Source organism: Somniosus microcephalus, chromosome 2 (genome assembly GCF_052327205.1).
Source record: "Somniosus microcephalus isolate GS21.2 chromosome 2, FLI_Smic_1.0, whole genome shotgun sequence".
Lineage (NCBI taxonomy): Eukaryota > Metazoa > Chordata > Chondrichthyes > Squaliformes > Somniosidae > Somniosus > Somniosus microcephalus.
The window spans coordinates 375,625,453-375,644,639 of record NC_140988.1 but is presented as its reverse complement, the minus strand read 5'-3'; the positions used below and the strand labels follow the sequence as shown (position 1 = coordinate 375,644,639).

Genomic DNA, 19,187 nt, shown 5'->3' with positions numbered 1-19,187 from the left:
TGCATTGGTGCACGCTTTATATCTGGAACACTTTTTAACTCCCTGCCTGTTGTGAGGAATCCATTTGATCATTTGGGGAGACTGGACTTTGGAATGCTAGGGGAACATGTCCCTCTGTCCCGACTGCAAGCGTCCTTGGTGCAATGAGTTGAGGCAGTCTCGACCCAGTTTCCTTGTGGCCATGGCCTCACTTTGAGGAGCAAATTTTTAGAGAAAGAAAAAAGTATTTTCTCCCTGCCTTCCCCAAGTAATCAAGAGTAGGATAAAACTTTTGCTGACTGTCAGGCCAGTTCGACTGGGCTTCCTATTTCATCCAACACCCTCCCCCACTGTAAATGCCCCAATTCTGCCTAATCTCAGACAGACGTTCCTTGCCTAGATCGGTAGATTTGTATTGGGTAAGGGTATCAAGGGATAGGGAGCAAAAGCGGGTGAATTGGGGTTGAGGTACAGACCAGCCATGATCTGATTGAACGGCAGAACAGGCTAAAGTCGTGTTGCCTGCTCTGGTTGGGACATATTCCTGGAGGCGTCATCGTCACATGACCTCCAACCGCCCCGCGCTCCTGCAATTGGTCACCCAACACGCCCACATGTGCGCCGCGCCGCCAATCGGAAAGTGAACAGACACTTCGGTACTCGATTGGATGATTTTTAATGGCCAGTCAAACAGCCTTTTGTCCCCATGTCTGATATTTTTATAATAGTTAAACGCCTCAAGGTGCTTCACAGGAGCGTTATCAGACAACAATTGACACCGAGACACATAAGGAGATATTAGGACAGGGGTGACCAAAAGCTTGGTCAGAGAGGTAGGTTGTAATATTTGTTCATAGGATCTGTGCATCGCTGGCAAGGCCAGCATTTATTGCCCATCCCTAATTGTCCTCGAGAAGGTGGTGGTGAGTTGCCTTCTTGAACTGCTGCAGTCCGTGTGGTGAAGGTGCTCCCACAGTGCTGTTAGGGAGGGAGTTCCAGGATTTTGACCCAGTGACGATGAAGGTTCGGCCGATATATTTCCAAGTCAGGATGGTGTGTGACTTGGGAGAGGAACTTCGAGGTGGGGTGGTGTTCCCATGCGCCCGCTGCCCTTGTCCTTCTAGGTGGTAGAGGTCGCGGGTTTGGAAGGTGCTGCTGAAGAAGCCTTGGCGAGTTGCTGCAGTGCATCTTTAAGGAGCTTGTTAAAGGAGGCGAGAGGTGGAGAGGTTTAGGGAGAGCTTAGGGCCTAGGCAGCTGAAAGCCGCCAACGGTGGAGTGATTAAAATAGGGGATGCGCAAGAGGCCACAGTGTGATCTTACTAACAGGCCCTTGCTGATGAGTTTCCTTATATTGGCTTTTCAGCTCATAGCTAATCTGCAAATTGTCTGGGTGGACATCACTGACCATGTCCAAGTTTACCTTGTCCCGGCCGTAACGCCGCAGAAGTTTGTACGGCCAGTTGAACAGAACATGCTTGGTTTTGGTGTCTTTGAGTAGGAGGTTCTCTGTGTCTGCTTTAAGAATGTACGTCCCATGGAGTTCACACCTCTCTGCCGCTTCCGTCTTCTGCACGTTCACCCAGAACTCGTTCACTGTGAAGGAAAGGAAGAAGAAAGCACTGCTGTTTAATCGCAAGATTGGAGGGAGGGAGGGAAGGGAAGGGAAGGGGAGGAAGGAAGGGAGAAAGAAATAAAGAAAGAAGAATGGAAAGATGGAAGAAAAAGGAGAGAGGAAAGAAAGAAGCGAGCATTTATCAGGCGCCTTTCGTAGAACTTCAACTCCGGGCAACTAGGGATGGGCAATAAATGTCGGACTTCCCAACATCGCCCACCTCCTGAGAATAGGTGTTTTCTTTTTCAATTTCTAAAGCCTGGATCTGCTCTTTTTTTTTTAAAAACACAGATTTGTCTTGTCCTGTCTTGTCCTTTCCTCTTTATAAGACAAACATTTCCTTTATAAAAACAATTTCAAAGCTGTTTAAGAATGTTCAGTTAATCACCTTGCAGTTAAGCAAACAAGGTATTTGGATATCGACTTGAAAAGGACAAACTTGCAGAGCTATGGGGAAAAGAGCATGGAATGGGATTCATTGGATCGCTCTTTCAAAGAGCGCAATGGGTCGAATGGCCTCCTTCTGTGCTGTACATAAGACTATAAGAAATAGGAGCAGGAGTCGGCCATTCAGCCCCTCGAGCTTGCTCCGCCATTCAGTAAGATCATGGCTGATCTTCTACCTCATCTCCACTTTCCCGCCCGATCTCCATATCCCTGGATTCCCTTAGTGCCCAAAAATCTATCGATCTCGGCCTTGAATATACTCAACGACTGAGCCTCCACAGCCCTCTGGGGTAGAGAATTCCAAAGATTCACCACCCTCTGAGTGAAGACATTTCTCATCTCAGTCCTAAATGGCCGACCCCTTATTCTGAGACTGCAGGATTCTATGATTCTATCACTGGTATTAGAGGATCAAGCTGAGGAAGCCCTAGATAAACTGGGGCTCCTCGGCCTGAGAGAAGTGTCACTAAGAAATTTGTAGTATTAAGATATTTAAATGGAACAGAATATAGATACAGGAAACTCTTTGGAATCCGGCACCGACGGGACCGGCGTGTTGCCGGTTGATTAAAAATTCTGGATGACGGAGAGGGTTATCTACCGAGGCTATTTTTAACAAACAAAAATTTAAAAAATCAAGAAATGTGCAGTATACAGTAATTGGGTACTCACCTACAGAATGTTGTGTTAAATGGATGGTGGAAGATGGTGGCAGCGCGGGAGAGTCAGACTCCTGTTAGTGAGGTGTTCGGACTTCCGACAGCGCCAAGAAGCCGAGTAGTGGCAGTTTGGAGAACTACCGCCACTGACTAACTCGGCCACTGCGGGAGACTCGGACTCGGCAACATTGCCGGTTATTGAGGTGTTGTTTTCGGAGTATGAATTTTGCCGGTTAATAGAGAATTCTGGATATTTAGGTGCCGTTTAAACGAGAGTTTCCTGTACAGATGGATAATTGTGAGGTGGTACATTTGGGTAGGACAAATAAGGAGGCCTTGGAAAATAAGCGTTTAATGGGGTAGAGGAACAGAGGGATCTGTGGGTTCAGGTACACAGATCACTAAAAGTAGCGACGCAGGTTAATAAGGCCATAAAAAAGGCACTGGGGTTAATTTCTAGAGGGCTAGAATTGAAAAGCAGGGAAATTATGTTAAACTTGTCTAGAACCTTGATTAGACCACACTCGGAGCACTGTGAACAGTTCTGGTCTCCATATTATTAAAAAGAAAGAGACACTGGAGAAGGTGTAAAAAAGTTTTACTAGAATGATACCAGAACTGAGAGGTTATATCTATCGGGAAAGATTGAACAGCCTGGGGCTCTTTTCTCTAGAAAAGAGAAGACTGAGGAATTAGGGTAGACAGAGAGAAGATGTTTCCACTTGTGTGGGAGGCCAGAACTATGGACCATCAATAATGGCCCAGAAATTCCAGAACGGGGCTTGCAGCGCGTGCAAGCCCCGTATTTACACTTACCCCGCGCTACTGCCGATCAGCTCCAGGGACGCCTGGAATTGGTGTTTCCAGAAGAAGAATCCCGGGCAGCGTATGACGTCACGCCGCCCAGGAGTGCAGCCAGCGCGAAGTCAGGAGCGTGCAGTGCAAGTGAGACACGCCCCTTGAGGTCTCAGTTTCACTGGACACACCCCCAATGTTTCTGTCAAGCTGCTAACCATTTTTACATGCAAAGCAGCAGTTTAAATAGGTTTTTGGAAGTTTTTTGAAGATTTTGGTAACTTTCATAAACTTTTTAAAATGTTTACATTATTTTGAGTAATCTGAAGTAGTTTTAAACAGAATTAAAGCAATTTAAAGACTTTTAAAAGCCCTAAAAGAATTTTTTAAATTCCATTTATTTATTTAGCAATGTTGTCATCATACGTGTCTTCACACTGTTCCCTTTGGGGAACTGTATGAAGTGGTGGAAGGATTTATGGCCATGATTAACGCTCATTCCGTGACCGTAACCATCTTTGAACCAGGCATTAGGGCGGTTAGTCCTATGGCGGGAGGGTTTTACGGGCTCCCACAAGCTATACAAGGAGGGGGGGCCACCCACACCCACGGACGCAAATATCCCACTGGATGTCAACCCAGAATTTAGAGCCGGAGCTCCGACTCCACTTGCCGGGACTGTCTGGAGCGGGGTTCGAAACCCTACCCTGATCTGGCCCAGCGGCGGGGATCCTACCGCTATGACAAAGGCCCAATCCGATTAGCAACGTGAAATGGCAGCATAGGGCTCCAGTCACGGGGAGGGAAAAGGCGCAGGAAACGTATGGGTGTCACCTTTTGTGCGGAGTGGGCCTTTTGCGTAGCAGTAAGCATCCCCGCCGCTGGGCCAGAAGGAGTAGGGTTTTGAACCCCACTCCAGACAGTCCCGGCAAGTGGAGTCGGAGTTCCAACTTTAAATTCTGGGTGGACATCCAGCGGGATACTTGCGTCCGTGGGTGTTGGTGGCCCCGCCCCCCCCCCGATGGGTTGTGGGAGCCCGTAAAACCCTCCCGCCATAGGACTAACCACCCTAATGGCTGGTTCAAAGATGGTTACGGTCACGGAATGAGCGTTAATCACGGCCATAAATCCTTCCACCACTTCATACAGTTCCCCAAAGGGAACAGTGTGAGGATACGTACGATGATGACCTCTTGCGCAATGCACCTCCTTGGACCCTCAGTCGCAGATGCGAGGGGGCAAGTCGTGCAATTGTTAAATTTTTCATTTTATTGACATGTAAAATGTTGGCCCAGTAATTCCCTTCCAAATGCGCGAGTACGGTCGGGGTACTTACGCATCTGGCTGGATGAAATGCCGGTTTTCAGCATGCACAGTGCATGTGGGGAAAACCGGCATTTCCTGTCCTCTGAACGAAGGGGTTCAGAGGCAGAACGCGTGAGACTGCACAGGCAGCGCGTGCGCAGTATAATTCGCCGCTTTCATTAATGCTTTCAGTGAGGTCAAGTCATTACAAGTTACACATGAAAAAAGCATGGGTACAGTTGCTCCAGAGGCTGCGGAGGAAGATATTTATTATCGTGGAGCTTCTGAAAGTATGTATGTCTGTATATATTCCTTTGCGTGTTATGTATATATTCCTTTACTTATGTGTATGAATGTATTATTTAATTATGACTTTCAGAGAAAGTAGCTTATTGGAAAATCATAATTAAAAACATACATTCATACACATTAGTAAAGGAATATAAAACATACATACATATACGTAAAGGAATATATGTGGACATACATACATAACTCATTCTCACATTCCATTCACACAGCCACAATTGCTCCTTCTACCTACCGTTCTGAAAACCCGTTTAAAAAAAAAAAAAAATTAAAGTTTAAAACTTACTTAAAATTTCTTAAAATAACTTCCCTCCCTTTCCCAAACCTAAATATTGCATTTCATAAGCTCCTCCATAAAATATATCTCCTTCCCCAGCCAATGAACAACTTTACACTTGCTTTTTTCACATGTAAGTTCTAGGGACTTACCCTCACTGAATCCATCAGTGAAATCTACAAAGTTCACTGCGCAAGCGCTGCCTGTGCAGTCGCACGCGCTGCGAATAGACCTCGGGTCTGGAAATGCCGGCGTTCCCCGCATGCGCTGTTCCTGCTGAACGCCGGCATTTCCAACGGCCAGATGCGTGAGTAACCCGACCGTACTCACGCTTCTGGCCTGGAATTTCTGGCCCATAATAAATCCATTAGGGAATTCAGGAGAAACTTATTTACCCAGAGAGTGGCGAGAATGTGGAACTCGCGACACCAGGGAGTGGTTGAGGCGAACAGCATAGATGCATTTAAGGGGAAGCTAGATAAACACACGAGGGAGAAAGGAATAGAGGGGTATGCTGACAGAGTTAGATGAAGAAGGGTGGGAGGAGTCTCGTGGAGCATGGGGACCTGTTGGGTCGAATAGCCAGTTTCTGCGCTGTAAATACTATGTAATAGATAATGTAGCAATAATTTCAGATGTGCCAAGATGGCAGCACAAGATGACATTGCTTCAGGGGTGTGAAGGGCAAGTTTAGGCAGGAAGTATTTCAACAGCTGGAATGTATTGTCAGGAAGAGTGCTCGAGGCCAAGACACTGGTCTCGTTTAACAGTTGGATGTTGTAGTGAGAAAGCGATGAGGGTTTCTGTTGTGGAAGGACGAACCTTTCGTGTGAGATGTTAAACCGAGGCCCCGTCTGCTCTCTCAGGCAGACGTTAAAAGATCCCATCATTTCGAAGAAGAGCAGGGGAGTTCTCCCCGGTGTCCTGGCCAATATTTATCCCTCAATCAACATCACTAAAAACAGATTATCTGGTCATTATCACATTGCTGTACATAATTTGGCTGCCGCATTTCCTACATTACACCAGTGACTACACTTCAAAATTACTCCATTGGCTGTAAAGCGCTTTGGGACGTCGTGAAAGGCACGATATAAATGCAAGTATTTATTTTTCTTTCCTTTAACAAAAGAACAGTGCACACTGAGTAAAATGGTAGACAGAGAGAAACTATCATCTCTGGTGGGGGGGAGCTGAGAACAAAAGGGGCATAACCTTAAAATTAGAGCTTGGCCTTTCAGGGGTGATGTCAGGAAGCACTTCTTCACACAAAGGATGGTGGGGATCTGCAACTCTCTCGCACCCAAAAAGCTGTTGAGGTTGGTGGTCAATTGAAAATTTCACGACCTCAGGACATCCCAAAGCACTTTACGGCCAATGAAGTACTTTTGAAGTGTAGTCACCATTGTAGTCACGTCCACCTGAATGAGCAGACTGGACCGCGGTTTAACGTCTCATCTGAAAGCCGGCACCTCCGACAGTGCAGCTTTCCCTCAGCCTAGATTTTTGTGCTCAAGTCTCTGGAGTGGGACTTGAACCCAAGACCACCTGATTCCGAGGCGAGAGATGCTACCCACTGAGCCACAGCTGACACCTCAGTGCCCTGTTCGATCCTGAGCTCGCCAAGATCGCATACTTCCATCTCCATAACACTGTCCACCTATGTCCCTACCTTACTCCCACTCCTTTGTCGTCACCTCAAGAATGACATCTTTAACATCATTCTAAGGAGCCTCCTGAGCTCATTAAACTCCGACTGATCCAGAACTCTACCCCTCGTACCCTAGCCCACACTGAGGGCTTGATTTTCCCTGCGGAGGCGGGATGGCGGCGGGAGAGCTGGTTGGCGGGTTCCGGTCCCGCTCCAGTCTGCAGCCGCTCTCTGAAAATGATTTTCCGTAGATTGGCCCTGTTAAGCCCACCCTACAGGATTCCTGGCCAATTAACAGGAAGCGGGTCTGATGATGTCATTTGATGACGCGTCATCAGCCGGTTTCCTTAAAGGGACCACGGCCACATTGATTTTGACAGTTGTGCTGTCAGTGTTCTGCAGCATTGAGGTGCTGCAAACATGGACAAACACTGCACAGAGGTGCACTGCTGCACCCAGGCTCACGCATGACTCCCTCCGGCATGCAGGGAGATTCTCTTCCCTTCCCATGGGCAGAAGAGACCTCCCCAGGAGATCAACGCAGCCTGGTTGCGCATTGCACAGGAGGACACAAGCAGGGATGTCGTCAGGAGTGCCTGGCTGCAGAGGCGCCAACCTTCCAATGATCTCAGTAGATCACGAAACGTTACTGCAAAGCCACACTCAACCTCATCCTGCTGTGCCACTCATCACATCCACATCACTCTGCCTTCCCTACCCTACCCCTGCACATCTTTACTCACACCAACTTAACTTGCACCTCCACCCATCCCTCTCTATCTACATTATCACTTCCCCATCTCACTAGCCACGCCTTACACTCATCCTCATCCTACTGCAAGTATAGTAACTAACAACACACAAGGGTAGGGAGAGGTTTAGCCAATGTTCATGTGAAGTTTCTGTTAATGTGTTGTCAAACATTGAAATCTATATTTTCAACACTTCACCTTATTGGACAGGTCTGTGCGCACCTTGAGAAGTGTCTTAGAGTTCCAGTGAATGTTGAGACATAACCCCCCCCCCGCCAATAGTGATGAGTGTGAAAGGAATGGCTTGGACATTGTAGGGGTGCTTTATGGTGCTGGTGTGGTGCCAACCTGGCGCATCATGTGGCAGCCAGAGTGTACAGCGTCAAGTGAAGTAAATCTGGCCATGGTGATGCCATCGCTGGCCTCCCGGGCAGCAATATTGCCCTGTGTCCTGTGCAGCATCAGGTGATGACAGAGAAGGTTGGTGGAGGTGTTGGGGCTGATCGTGGAAGGATTCAGAGGACCAAGGTGAGATTTTTTTTTAGGGCACCAATGTTGCTGGAATAGATGGCAAGCGAGGTTCAGATGACAGAAGCGATCTGTCAATGGTGAGAGAGGTTGTTCCAATGAGTTGCCACGGGATATAGAGTTGGCTCCAAACACTTGCAAGCTAAAGAAATCTCTGTGTCTTACAAATGCAGTAACCAACAGTTTCTGAGCTCTGAAACTCAACAGCTGCAACATGGCATCCTTTATACCACTTCTGCAGCTGTCAGGTTATCAGATAAATCAAAGCAGACTCAACTGGCGAGCAGCGGGTAACCCATGGGGGAACACGTAAAATTACACGGTAGGCTCAAAATACCATTAAATTGGCCGTTAACAAGCCATTAATGAGCTCATTTGTCTCCCCCGCCGCTTGGTGTCAGGTCAGTTCTGCGCAGACAGATCCAACACCTGGGAGACTCACGTGGAGGTGGGTTGACAGCGGGTTTCCTACACACTGCCAATCTTTGCTACCTTGACAGCGGACCCGCCTCCAAACCCGCCCTCTGAGCACCGGCAAAATTCAGCCCCGAATCTTTCTTATCCTTTGCCCCACTCTTTGCGGGCCTCCACTAATGTCCCAACCATCATTTTCCCCCCATTTTAGTTAATTTAGATGTGGGCATCGCTAGCAAGGCCAACATTTATTGCCCATCCCTAGTTGCCCTAACTTGAGTGTCTCGTTAGGCCACTTCAGAGAGCAGTTAAGAGACAACCACGTTGGTGTGGGACTGGAGTCACATTTCGGCCCAGACTGGGCAAGGACAACAGGTTTCCATGCCTGAAGGTCATCAGTGAACAAGTTGGGTTTTTAACAGCAATCCAACAACTTCATGGTCACTTTTACTGACACCAACTTTTTATTTCCACTTTCTTTTAAAAAACTGAATTCCAATTCTCAAACTGTCATGGTGGGATTTGAACTTGGGTGTATTATTAGTCCAGGCCTCGGGATTATTCAGTCCAGTAACATAACCATTACACTAACATACCATTTTACAACCATTACACTAACATACCATTCCCTAGCCTTTCATCCCAACATAAAAGTGGTTGAAGCGAATAGTATCGATGCATTTAAGGGGCGGCTAGACAAGCACATGAGGGAGAAGGGAATAGAGGGTTATGCTGATAGAGTTAGATGAGGAAAGACGGGAGGAGGCTCGAGTGGAGCATAAACACCGGCATCGACTGGTTGGGCCGAATGGCCTGTTTCTGTGCCGTATATCCCATGTAATTCTCCATCCCTCCAGCATTGGTTTACTGTATGCCTACTCCCGCTCCCCATCTCCACTAGTGATGGTACAACCTCCATGCTCTTGCACGCTGGAACATCTCATCCTAAACACCACTGCCTGGCCACTTTAATCCCCGCCTTCAAATGTCTCCTCAAAAATGTACCTCTTCAACCTTTGATTACCACCCACTTTCTGCCCTCCAATCTCCTATAAAACACCTTGGGATACAAATGGCCCAAAGTAAGAGTAGGTTATTGTTATTCTTGGTGCCATCGCTCTCTCTCTCTCTATGCATGACAATAAGGTGCCAAGGCAGAAGGCTGACAGGGACCGTTCCCTTGGATCCCAGGCGTCCTCGGGCCCCAACCCAATTCTTGCTCCCGCTCGCCGGTCCTGGTGTCACTCGCCCCGGTTTCGGGCAGGACACAGTTCTGCTTTATACAATGAGGTCCAGGAGTTCAACTGGCCCAGGCCATCGCTGAGCTCCACATGGGGACTTCCCCCGCGCCGCCCACCCCCCCCCACGCCGCGCTTCCACCCTGCATCCCCGCGACTATGTTCCCCACCACCCCGCCCCCTCCCCCGTTAAATCAACCCACAGAGATGAGAGAGAAGAGCCTGCTTCTCTCCAGTTGTGTCAAAGGTCGCACAGCACTATGTCGAAGAACAGCAGGAGTGTTCTCTCCAGAGCCCTGGCCAATATTTGTCCCTCAACCAACATCACTAAAAAACAGACGATCTGGTCATTATCACAATACTGTTTGTGGAACCTTGCTGTGTGCAATTGGCTGCCACGTTTCCTACATTACAACAGTGTCGACACTTCAAAAGTACATAATTGGCTGTAAAGCGCTTTGGGGCGTCGTGAAAGGCGCTGTATAAATACATGTCTTTCTTTCTGAGGTTGTGCATCTGAACAGATAAACAAGGCCAAGCTACAGTGAATCCACATTTTTCAAACTGAACTCAATATCGAGCGTGATTGGAAATGAAGTGAGCTCATTGTCATTACGGATCCTACATTTACAAACTGGAAGAGCCATCTACGACTTGAGGAGGAGAAGGAGATAGAGAGAGACAAATGCTTCATGGTGAAATGCCAGCTGTGCTTACCTTCAGATCGGGAGTAGTAGATACTGTTCTCTGCCATCTCCAGAGCTTTTGAGTTTGCTCCGCAAAAGGGATCAGCTGCAGGAGGCTACAATGAAAGAGAGGGAGACAACCTTAAACAGGAGACTTGTAGGAATGTCTAGTTCCTATCCAAAAGACTGAGGTCCACTCAGGCGATCAAATAAACGAGGTTTAATGAAAACTAACAGAGTTTAACGGATAACTACAGGAGAACATCGAATATAGGTCTAGTCAGTTCGGAGGCTCCACGAGGACTGCTTGGGCGGTCCCGTGGCTGACGTCATCACGTTTTTCCTGCCGGTGGGGGATCACGTGATGAACGGCGTGACGTCATCACGTTTACCTGCGCTATTAAAGTGATCGCGCTCGGTACATGTAAACAGTGAAAACAAAGATACAGACTCGGGCTGTAGCTAACATATTATTAAAAGGGAATTATATACAACTGATCGGAGTCCCTTAGTGGCTCCACCACAGACTCATCAAATGGACACCCAAGAACATCCTTGGGTCTGGTACTGCACATACCTTGGGTGGTGTAGTGGTCATGATACTGGACTAGTAATCCAGAGAATATATATATGAGTTCAAATCCCACGAAACCAGAATTTGCATTCAGTTTTTTTTTTTTAAATCCAGAACTAAAAATCTTGTCTCAGTAAAAGTTACCATGAAGCTGTGGGATTGTCGTTGAAACGTCAGTGAAGGAAAGCTGCCGTCCTTACCCGGTCTAGGCCTATACGTGACTCCAGTCCCCACACCAACGCGGTTGATTCTGAACTGCTCTCAGAAGTGGTCCGGTGAAAGCAGCCCAGCACCACCTTCTCAGAGCAACCGGGGAGGAACAACAAATGCCGGCCTTGCCAGCAACGCCCACATCCCGAGAGTGAATAAAAATTTAATGGATCCCGTTTCCCCCCCCCCCCTCATTCCCAGTGTTTTCCATTTTAATGACATCAACTTCCAGATAGAGCATATACAACGTGAACGGACGAAACAAAATATTCAAACTTTGCTCTTCCTCACCGACTGGGCTGGGCCAGTTCTCCCTGTGCTGCAGTCAGCATTCCTACATAGGAGCAAGGGCCTGTGCAGGGTCTACAAGGGATGCGTCAATTTTTTAAAAAAAATCTATAAATCTAACTCAATAAATCATAAGCTATGAAATTGTGATAGTTTTCTGGGGAATTTTCTTTTCCAAAGATGCTCCGATCCATTAAAACACAAAGGCAGAATGAAGCTTCTGGGAGTGTTTGATGGGACAGTGTAGAGGGAGCTTTACTCTGTATCTAACCCGGGCTGTACCTGCCCTGGGAGTGTTTGATGGGACAGTGTAGAGGGAGCTTTACTCTGTATCTAACCCGTGCTGTACCTGCCCTGGGAGTGTTTGATGGGACAGTGTAGAGGGAGCTTTACTCTGTATCTAACCCATGCTGTACCTGCCCTGGGAGTGTTTGAAGGGACAGTGTAGAGGGAGCTTTACTCTGTATCTAACCCGTGCTGTACCTGCCCTGGGAGTGTTTGATGGGACAGTGTAGAGGGAGCTTTACTCTGTATCTAACCCGTGCTGTACCTGCCCTGGGAGTGTTTAATGGGACAGTGTAGAGGGAGCTTTACTCTGTATCCAACCCATGATGTACCTGCCCTGGGAGTGTTTGATGGGACAGTGTAGAGGGAGCTTTACTCTGTATCTAACCCATGATGTACCTGCCCTGGGAGTGTTTGATGGGACAGTGTAGAGGGAGCTTTACTCTGTATTCAACCTGTGCTGTACCTGCCCTGGGAATGTTTGATGGGACATTTCCTCCTTACTTAATCAATCAAAACCCCTTCATAATTTTGAACGCCTCTATTAAATCTCCACTTAACCACCTCTGCTCTAGAACAGCCCCATCTTAGTCATAGAGTCATAGATTTATACAGCACTCTGGTCTCGCCACATAACTGGAAAATCCTTTGCTAAATTACCACATAATAGACTTGTTCACAAAATTAAAGGGACAGTGGCAGCATGGATACAACATTGGCTAAATGACAGGAAACAGAGAATAGTGGTGAATGGTTATTTTTCCAGACTGGAGGGCAGTATACAGTGGAGTTCCCCTGGGGTCGGTATTAGGACCGCTGCTCTTTTTGATATATATTAATGATCCTGGACTTGAGTATACTGGGCATAATTTAAAAGTTTGCAGATGACACGAAACTCAAAAATGTAGTAAACAATGAGAAGGATAGTAACAGACTTCAGGAAGACATAGACAGACTGGTGAAATGGGCAGACACATGGCAGACGAAATTTAATGCAGAGAATTGTGAAGTGATAACTTCTCATTCTTCCTACCAAAATGTAATATCAACTAAAGGGTACAATTCTAAAGGGGGTGCATGAAAAGAGGGACCAGTGGGGAGATTTGCACAAATCGTTGAAGGTGGCAGGGCAGGTTGAGAAAGCGGTTAAAAAAGCTTATGGGATCTTGAGCTTCATAAATAGAGGCACAGAGTACAAAAGCAAGGAAGTTATGATGAACCTTTATAAAACACTGGTTAGGTCTCAGCTGGAGTATTGTGTCCAATTCTGGGCACCGCACTTTAGAATGTCCAGGCCTTGGAGAGGGTGCGGAGGAGATTTACTAGAATGGTACCGGGGATGAGGGACTTCAGTTATGTGGATAGACGGGAGAAGCTGAGGTTGTTCTCCTTAGAGCAGAGAAGGTTATGGGGAGATTTGATGGAAGTGTTCAAAATCATAAATGGTTTTGATAGAGTAAATAAAGAGAAACTGTTTCCAGTGACAGAAGGGTCGATAACCAGAGGACGGCAATTTAAGGCGATTGGCAAAAGAACCAGAGGCGACAGGGGGTAACTTTTTTTTTTTTTTATAAACACAGCGAGTTGTTGTGATCTGGAATGCGCTGCCTGAAAAGGCGGTGGAAGCAGATTCAATAGTAACTTTCAAAAGAGAATTTGATGAATACTTGGAAAGGGAAAAAAATTTGCAGGGCTATGGGGAAAGAGCAGTGGGACTAATTGGGCAGTTGTACCATAGAGCCGGTACAGGCACGATGGGCCGAATGGCCTCCTCCTGTGCTGTATCATTCTATGATTCCTGTTACCACTCTGGGAACTCTCCCTCTGCACCCTCTCCAGGGTCAATGACAATTGTTGCACTCACCGGGAACGTAGTTTCACAGAGTCTTTCAACCCATTCTGCGCTGGTCTGCTTTTCTGCAGCGAAGGTGTATAATTTTTCTCCTGTTTCAATGGTGAAGGCAGACATGGACTCCTTTGGACACACTTCGCTCGGCAACTGCGCGATGCTGATGCAGTCAGACAGCCGGATTATCTTTTTGTCCAGTTTTTTGGTGGCCTGCTTCTCCGACACGTTGACCCCATCCTTGCTGTCGTAGAATTCCAGCCGGGAGATTCCATACTGGCTGGCCGGATACAAGACAAACCAATTCTTCTTCCAGTATTTCTGCAAAAACACAATACAAAAAACGTAAGGGACCATGGAAGACAAGGAGCCGACTTGGCCCATTCGAGCCAATTTCCTGCCACAGCTGCCTACTGTGTACCATCTACAAGATGCACTGCAGCAACTCGCCAAGGCTTCTTCGGCAGCTCCTCCCAAACCCGCAACCTCTTCCACCTAGAAGGACAAAAGGCAGCAGGCGCATGGGAAAACCACCACCTCCAAGTTCCCCATCAAGCCACACACCATCCTGACTAAGAAGTATATCGCCGATCCTTCATCGTCACCACGTCAAAATCTTGGAACTCCTTCCCTAACAGCACTGTGGGAGCACCTTCACCTCCAGCCTGTTCTGCCAGTCATACAGATCATAACTGATCTGTACGTCAACTCCACCTACTCGCCTTTGCTCAGTATCCCTCGATACCCTGACCCAATAAAAATCTATCGAACTCAGTCTTGAAAATTTCAACTTTTTTTTTTTTTTTTTTAAATTCGTTTATGGGATGTGGGCATCGCTGGCAAAACCAGCATTTATTGCCCATCCCCAATTGCCCTCGAGAAGGTGGTGGTGAGCCTCCTTCTTGAACCGCTGCAGTCCGTTTGGTGAAGGTACTCCCACAGTGCTGTTAGGGAGGGAGTTTCAGGATTTTGACCCAGCAACGATGAAGGATCGGCGATATACTTCTAAGTCAGGATGGTGCGTGACTTGGAGGGGAACTTGGAGGTGGTGGTGTTCCCATGTGCCTGCTGCCCTTGTCCTTCTAGGTGGAAGAGGTCGTGGGTTTGGGAGGTGCTGCTGAAGAAGCCTTGGCAAGTTGCATCTTGTAGATGGCACATGCTGCAGCCACGGTACGCCGGTGGTGGAGGGAGTGAATGTTTAAGGTGGTGGATGGACTGCCAATCAAGTGGGCTGCCTTGTCCTGGATGGTGCCGAGCTTCTTGAGTGTTGTTGGAGCTGCACTGATCCAGGCAAGTGGAGAATATTCCATCACACTCCTTACTTGTGTCTTGTAGATGGTGGAAGGGCTTTGGGGAGTCAGGAGGTGAGACACTCGCTGCAGAATACCTAGCCTCCGACCTGCGTTGTTGCCACACTATTTATGTGGCTGGTCCAGTTAGGTTTCTGGTCAATGGTGACCCCCAGGAGGTTGATGGTAGGGGATTTGGCGATGGTAATGCCGTTGAATGTCAAGGGGAGGTAGTTAGACTCTCGCTTGTTGGAGATAGTCATTGCCTGGCACTTTTGTGGCACGAATGTTGCCTGCCACTTATCAGCCCAAGCCTGAACGTCATCCAGGACTTGCTGCATGCGGGCATGGACTGCTTCATTATCTGAGGAGTTGTGAATGGCGCTGAACACTGCAGTCAGCAGCGAACTGACCTTCAAGAAGAATAAGGGGTGATCTCATTGAAACATACAAAATTCTTACAGGGCAGATGCAGGGAGGATGTTTCCCCTGGCTGGGGAGTCTAGAACCAAGGATCACAAATAAGTCTCAGAATAAGTCTTCTTCACTCAGAGGGTGGTGAATCTTTGGAATTCTCTACCCCAGAGGGCTGTGGAGGCTCAGTTGTTGAGTATATTCAAGACAGAGATCGATAGATTTTTGGATATTAAGGGAATCAAGGGATACGGGGATGGTGCAGGAAAGTGGAGTTGAGGTCGATGATCAGCCATGATCTTATTGAATGGCGGAGCAGGCTCGAGGGGCCGAATGGCCGACTCCTGCTCCTATCTCTTATGTTCTTATGGCAGGGGAGGGAAAAAAAGAAAGTTCCAGATTTCCACTACCCTTTGTGGGAAGGAGCGCTTCCTGATTTTAGGATTATGCCTCTTGTTCTCTGAGCAAGATGACCATTTTAGTGCCAATTGGTGCTGGCTGGACCATGGATAATTAAAATCATGGAATCTGACAGCACTGTAGGGGGCCATTCCACCCATCGTGCCTGTGCCGGCTCTTTGAAAGAGGTGTCCAATTTAGTCGCGCACCTCAGTTTTATGCTGTGGGCCTCACATTCACAAGAGACTGGTTGCCCCAAACTCATTTTGTGTAAGACCCTTAGCTACCGGACTGTTGTGTATGTAATATGTGTGCTACTTTGAACCTATGGACAGGACTGCACTACTTGTAGGGCGTAGTGATACGCAGTACCACTCCTGGCCATAGGGGTATAAATAGTACTGTGGGTACTGATCTCCCCTCAGTTCCCGCCTGTGGGCATGAAGTAAAGACCTATGTATAGTCCCTACCTCCAACCAGTAAAGACCTGTTTGAGTTATACGTTTAAGTCTTTGTGTTAATTGTTCAATACAATACACATACTTAACACTGGCGACGAGTCAGGTTCTTACCCTGCGGCAGTTGAAGAGAGGTTTCAAACATCACCACCCCACTAGAAGCGACAGGCTTTAGGACTCTGAAGCCTCCATCAGCGACTGAGCACTGGAGTGCAGCAGCCATCCTGACAGCTTCCAGCGACTGACAGAAGTCTTTCTGCAGTTTCCTTGTTCAACCTAGGTGGTGGGGTAAGCCGTGCAGCATTGGCTGCAAAGACAGGGCTGGGGAAGTTGGAGAAGATAAGGGCGATCGCAATCCCTGATAAGAGCCGCGGTGAAACGCGCGAGCGGGTAAGCCAGAGCCCGGGAGGGAGCGAGCAAGAGCCGCGCGAGCGGGTAAGCCAGAGGCCGGGAGCCGCTTCAAGTGCGAGGCGCAGCGCGGGCCAGCGATCGGGACCAAAGATAAGGGCCGCACTCGGACTGAAAGGCGCGGCGGCTGCAGAAGCTCAAGGTGCGAGAGCCGCGGTGCACAGCGCGGGCTATCGATCGCGGCGAAGATAAGGGCCGCACTCGGGGGCTGAAGGGAGACGGCGTCGGGGGACGGGTGAAGACCGCCAAGCGCGGGAAAACCGCCATTTTGTGGGCGGAGGACGACGGCAAGAGCGGGAAGCCGCCATCTTTGATAACAAGTAAACAAAATAAAATCTGAGAAATTGCAAATCTACAATGCCTAAACACGGGAATATTAGCACCTTTGATAGTGACCTCGAAGATTGGGCCATATATGTTGAAAGAGTAAAAAATTATTGTAAGGCCAATAAAATTCGTGACCAAGATAAAGCTCTAACATTATTAAATTTAATGGGTGCGAAGACATACGGGCAATTGAAACACCTGTTATCACCAGATGAACCGGCGGATAAGACGTTCGATGAGATTGTTACTGTCCTGAAAGATCATCTAAACCCCACGCCGCTGATGCTAGCGGAACGATTTAAATTTTACGACAGAAGGCAGCTACAGCATGAAAGCAATGCTGAATATTTGCTGGAATTGCGTAAATTAGCGAAATATTGCCAGTTTGGAACGGGACTGACAGATGCACTACGAGACAAATTTGTGTGTGGTTTATTTAAACAGGATACACAAAAGCGACTGCTCGAGGAGAATGAGCTGACGCTTGAGAAGGCGGTCACTATGGCAGCAGCACACGAAGCCGCAGCGAGAGGCACGGCAGTAATGCAGCTACGGTCACCGGAGCTCAGTGCACACAAATTGGGTGAGAGTTCTGGCAAATGTTATCGTTGTGGAAAGACAACGCATGATCAGAACCAGTGTTGGTTTAAAAACCAAGAATGTAGAACTTGTGGTAGGCTTGGACATATAGCTAGAGTATGCAGGTCAGGGAAGAAGACCAGCAACAAGAAGTCACCGCAAGGAAAATACGCAAAGGTACACAAGGTGACCGAACAGGAGTCCGATTCAGACGCTAGCAGTAATGAACTGGCTAGCTTAAGCTGTAATGAACTGGCTAGCTTAAGAGTACTCAACGCTGGTAAGGGTGCAGACCTCCAGACAATTTGGGTCACTCTTCAGATAGAAGGAGTCCAAGTAAAACTGGAATTGGACACTGGATCGGCATTGACGGTCATAAATAAGAAAGATTACGGAAAGTTATTCCAACATATTCCCCTACAGGATACGGGGATTATATTGAAAACATACACGGGGCAAAGAGTGTACCCCATCGGGAAAATAGAGGTTGCAGTGGTCCACAAGGGCGAAGACAGTCAAATAATGGACTTATATGTGATATCTGAAGGAGGTTCTCCACTACTAGGACGGGAGTGGATTAGGAAAATGAATATGGACTGGCATTTCCTACAAACAATAACGAGTGAGAACTCGGTGAAGATAGTCGGCCCAGACTCTGGAACGGATGATGGTAAGCCCAACTCAGGTGCAAAAGACAAAGTTTCAGCACAGAATTCCACTGAGCAACAACAACATAGTTTAACTGTGGATTCTGAGTCTGGCAAGTCTACTGATGTGCCCATTTCTGAGGGACACCGGGCTCGAACTCAACTCCATTTCAAACTACAACAGCAATTAGAACAAATGCTTCGCCGTTTTGAGCAAGAGTTGAATGCAACGAAAGAGTTCTTTGATATAGAGTTGGAGAATCTGGAAAGACAACAGAAGCAGCTGATGGAGAAAATGGAGCAGGAGCACACAAAACGTCTGATGTCAGAGGAGTTAATGGTCAGCCAACTCCTGCATATGCTGAAGGACAGGACTCTGAAATGGGAAAAACTTGAACACGAACTTCAATATTCAAACGAAAGGGGTTCGGAGCTCTCAAAGGTTATTGGAAGAGCTGAGGTGGCAACACAGACTGAGATGACTGCAACAGAGCAGCCCTTGGATGCCAAAAGTACGCTGACTCACGTCAACGTAGAACAACAGACCGCTGAAACAGCTGCTCCGGTAGAGGGATTGCATAGTCCGATCAATCAATCTCCAAAAGAAGTTGAAGTAGTAAAATCTCAAATGAGGTCATTAGTAAACGACTTGCTGAAAGCCCAGAAAAAGCTGGATGAAGAGGTACGCATGAAGAAGTCTCTTCAGGAAAGATGTCTGGACTTGGAACAAAAGCTGGGTATGGAGGAAATAGAAGACCCTCTCGCTGGCCTAGATCAGGACGACACCGAATATTACTATGTCCTGTCCTGC

General features: G+C 47.6%; 1 protein-coding gene across 1 annotated transcript in view; it reads right to left on the bottom strand.

Annotated features, from left to right (window-relative positions):
• The window catches only part of dok1b (docking protein 1b), an 87,953-nt gene that overhangs the window by 15,030 nt on the left and 53,736 nt on the right, over positions 1 to 19,187 (bottom strand). Inside the window, exons 2-4 of the mRNA XM_085975879.1 lie at positions 13,874 to 14,176; positions 10,684 to 10,768; positions 1,400 to 1,572 (exon numbers count right to left, since the gene is read on the bottom strand). Coding sequence (XP_085832005.1) covers positions 1,400 to 1,572; positions 10,684 to 10,768; positions 13,874 to 14,176 — 561 coding nt within the window. The remainder of the gene's footprint in view (positions 1 to 1,399; positions 1,573 to 10,683; positions 10,769 to 13,873; positions 14,177 to 19,187) is intronic.